This window comes from Solanum tuberosum, unplaced genomic scaffold (assembly GCF_000226075.1).
Source record: "Solanum tuberosum cultivar DM 1-3 516 R44 unplaced genomic scaffold, SolTub_3.0 scf00204, whole genome shotgun sequence".
Classification (NCBI taxonomy): domain Eukaryota; kingdom Viridiplantae; phylum Streptophyta; class Magnoliopsida; order Solanales; family Solanaceae; genus Solanum; species Solanum tuberosum.
The window spans coordinates 250,076-253,150 of record NW_006239127.1 but is presented as its reverse complement, the minus strand read 5'-3'; the positions used below and the strand labels follow the sequence as shown (position 1 = coordinate 253,150).

Below are 3,075 nucleotides of genomic sequence, written 5' to 3'. Positions count from 1 at the left end.
TCAAATCATAACAAATCAACCAACAAACTGCAAAAATGAATTAAACTTGTATTAAAAGTGTATTACAATGTATTAAACTTGAATTAGAAGAGTGAATTAAGAAAAAAATGGAAACAAATAACTAAGGAAACGACGAGAGAGTTTTATAGATTGAATTAAACTTGAATCTATTATGAATTAACCAAGAAAATCATGGTAAAACAAATTTTATTTCTTATTTTTATTCTTGATCATAAGGCCTAACATTTTTGCAAGTCTTCCTGTTGTGATCTTGTTGTCCACAGTTGCTGCATGTAATTTTCGCCTTCTTGAATCCATCTTCTCTCAGTTGTGTATGTCTTTTATTTTTTGGTCTTCCCGGAGGTCTCTTTCCATGAGGTGGAAGTACAACCTCTTCAAGAACATGTGTTGGTGTGTTCCATGTGCTTTCATCTGGCAGGGGATCCATTTGAAACTGATATGTCAGCAATAAATTTTTTCTTGTATAGTAATCAGAGCAATATTTCTCATAACCAGTGTGCTTTATTGTTAAAACAGCCAAAGCATGTGGACATGGCAACTCATCCAATTGAAATCTCCCACATGTGCATGTACGTTGGTGAAGACAAACTGTGAATTGTGTAATACCATCAAGTACCGTATACACATATTTATTTGTCTCTACAACCTATGAAAATAAAAAAATATAATCAAGAGAGATGTTAGATATGAATCAGAAGAAAAAATATTAGCAAAAATAATTTACAGATCAAGCATACCCTTAATTTCTCTGATGCAGTTTTATTGCGCCGCAATATATTTTCATACTTTTTCCCAAGGTGAAAACCTGAAAATGTCGCCTTTGATCTGTTATTGTTATTCCATTTCTGGACAAGCTGTCTCATGAATTCCAAGAGGTGTAAGACTGTAAGAACTTTGGCATGTCTTGTTCTTGAATTGACTGATTCTGCTATATTTGACGTCATCATCCAAGTTCTGTTTACTTCAGCATGCACACGCGACCATTTGTTGTATCCAATGTTCAGCAAGTAATCTTTGATCCTCTTATCTATTTTCTCAACTATTGTCATACATTGATTAAATTCTGTCATGGTGTATGTTTTTGCCATAGAGTAGAACAACTCAGTTACCCTTTGCTGACTTTTTCTGAAGTTTTTCATTATGTTTTGCAGTAAGTGCCACATACACACAAAATGAGGTACTTCATCATAAACTCTTGAAGTTGCCTTAATAATGCTTGCATGCCTATCGGAAACGATACACATCTCTAATCTTTGACCGAATGCGTCTCTGAATTGCTCAAAAAACCACCTCCAAGATGCATCATTCTCTGAATCAACAATGGCATAAGCAAGTGGCAGTATACTCCCTGCACCATGTACAATTTGTTTAATACAATTTTAATACATTTTTACTACAATTATAATTCATTTTTAATTCATAGTTCAGAAATTCAATATAGAAAATACTAGTATCATATTCGAAAGTCTCACCTGCTGCATCTAAGGTATTAGCGGTTAGTAGTGTCCCTTTGTATGCTCCTTTTAAGAAAGTTCCATCAACAACTACAATTGGTCTACAATATTCCCATCATTTTATCGAGGTGAACAAAGCTACAAACGCATATAGAAAACGGTCATCCTCTTATTTGTGTATTCTTATATGGGAACCAGGGTAAGTTGCCTCTAGTATATGAAAGTAGCTTGGCAACTTTGCATATGATTGAATTGGATCACCCCGGACTAATTCAAGAGCTGCTTCTTTAGCTCTCCATGCTTGCATATATGTGAGTCGCACACCATATTCAGATAACATGTCACGTTGTATATCTTTTGGTGTGTAAATAACATCTGGTTCAGCACATTTACCGACAATAATACTCCCAACAACACTCTTAGTTGCTTGCCTTTCCGATAATGAATTATGTAGCAACAAACATGTGTGTTCGCTTTCAAATTCTCTAATCTTGAACATTTGAGATTTGTTCAAGCTTGAAGCTCGTAAACTCAAACAACAGTTTTCACCTAAGCACTGTATCGAATAGCTGTTGAAAAAAAATTAATATACAATCAATAATTTAAAGTGACTTGAATTTAGGTCTTACCTGATTGAGCTTGATCTTGTTGTCTTGAATTGAAAATGCTTAAGAATGGAATGTCTTTTTAGTGCACTGGTGAGGACATATTTATTCTTATACACTTGATCTTTCTCAAATAAAGAGTGATTGGGATTAACAATGATGCCTAGTGCTAATTCTTCTAGCTTATCAACTTCCTCACATGATCCAAAGCCAATTAACCCTATTGCTTCACCAATACCATTAAATATATTAGAGAAGTATGAATTGTGTATAACCCTCATATCTTCTGAAGTGTCTGAACATAATAGTGGAATGAGTGTAGAATTAGTCTCCAAGTTGACTGGTTCAGTTGTTGTGACACACAAAAGGTATCTTGCCATATCTCGATGTTCCTTTTTGGTTTCAACATATACTTTTACCCCCATATCATTATGAATTTGAATTGGAGGAGACCTTTCATCAATTTTATATCTGATTTCAACTTTACTTGTTGATGTGTCTATTGACAATTAAGTAGCAATTATAGAAACGAGGGTGGCAAAGTTTGATTCTGTATTTATCAACACACCATCTGCCAAGTAATTAATATATTTGTTGCTAGGATCCCATCGTCCATTGAAGTAAAGCAGCACAGCCAGATTAGTCTCTCTTTTTTTTCTGCACATTATTAAAAAGTGTGCAGATTAGTCTATTTTGCATTGCTTATGCAATGAATTCTCAGGTTAGCCTTTACAACTGTATCTAATTCAATTATTGTTCAGTTCAGCAAATGTACAATGTCAATGTTTCTGGGAGATATTAATACTATTATATAAAAGTCTATGGGGGAGTAATACATCCTTCCAACACACAAAACTCAAACTGGTGTGATAAGCAAAAAGAAAATGGAAGCCACAAAGATGAGCAGCAAGAAAACAAAAGATAAGTTAACAGTTAAAGTGCCAGAAGCCAAACTCATACCACATAGAACAGATGACTAGAGATGCCAGACTCAA

The 3,075-nt window shown here is 34.3% G+C and overlaps 1 protein-coding gene across 1 annotated transcript; it reads right to left on the bottom strand.

Moving 5' to 3' along the window:
- Positions 1–220: 220 nt before the first annotated feature.
- Positions 221–2,460, bottom strand: LOC107062147 (uncharacterized). Its single transcript, XM_015312448.1, has 4 exons — positions 2,105–2,460; positions 1,671–2,044; positions 759–1,369; positions 221–667 (listed from the first exon to the last, which is right to left on the bottom strand). Exons 1-4 carry the CDS (start codon positions 2,458–2,460, stop codon positions 221–223), a joined length of 1,788 nt encoding a protein of 595 aa, XP_015167934.1.
- Between the last annotated feature and the right edge of the window lie 615 nt (positions 2,461–3,075).

Excerpts from the sequence above, each read along its gene's own strand:
- LOC107062147 (XM_015312448.1), bottom strand. The coding sequence starts at position 2,460 with ATGGCAAGATACCTTTTGTGTGTCACAACAACTGAACCAGTCAACTTG. Across the intron at positions 1,370-1,670 it reads ACTAGAGGCAACTTACCCTG|GGAGTATACTGCCACTTGCT; the intron begins GTTCCCATATAA and ends TACATGGTGCAG. Across the intron at positions 668-758 it reads CTGCATCAGAGAAATTAAGG|GTTGTAGAGACAAATAAATA; the intron begins GTATGCTTGATC and ends TTATTTTCATAG.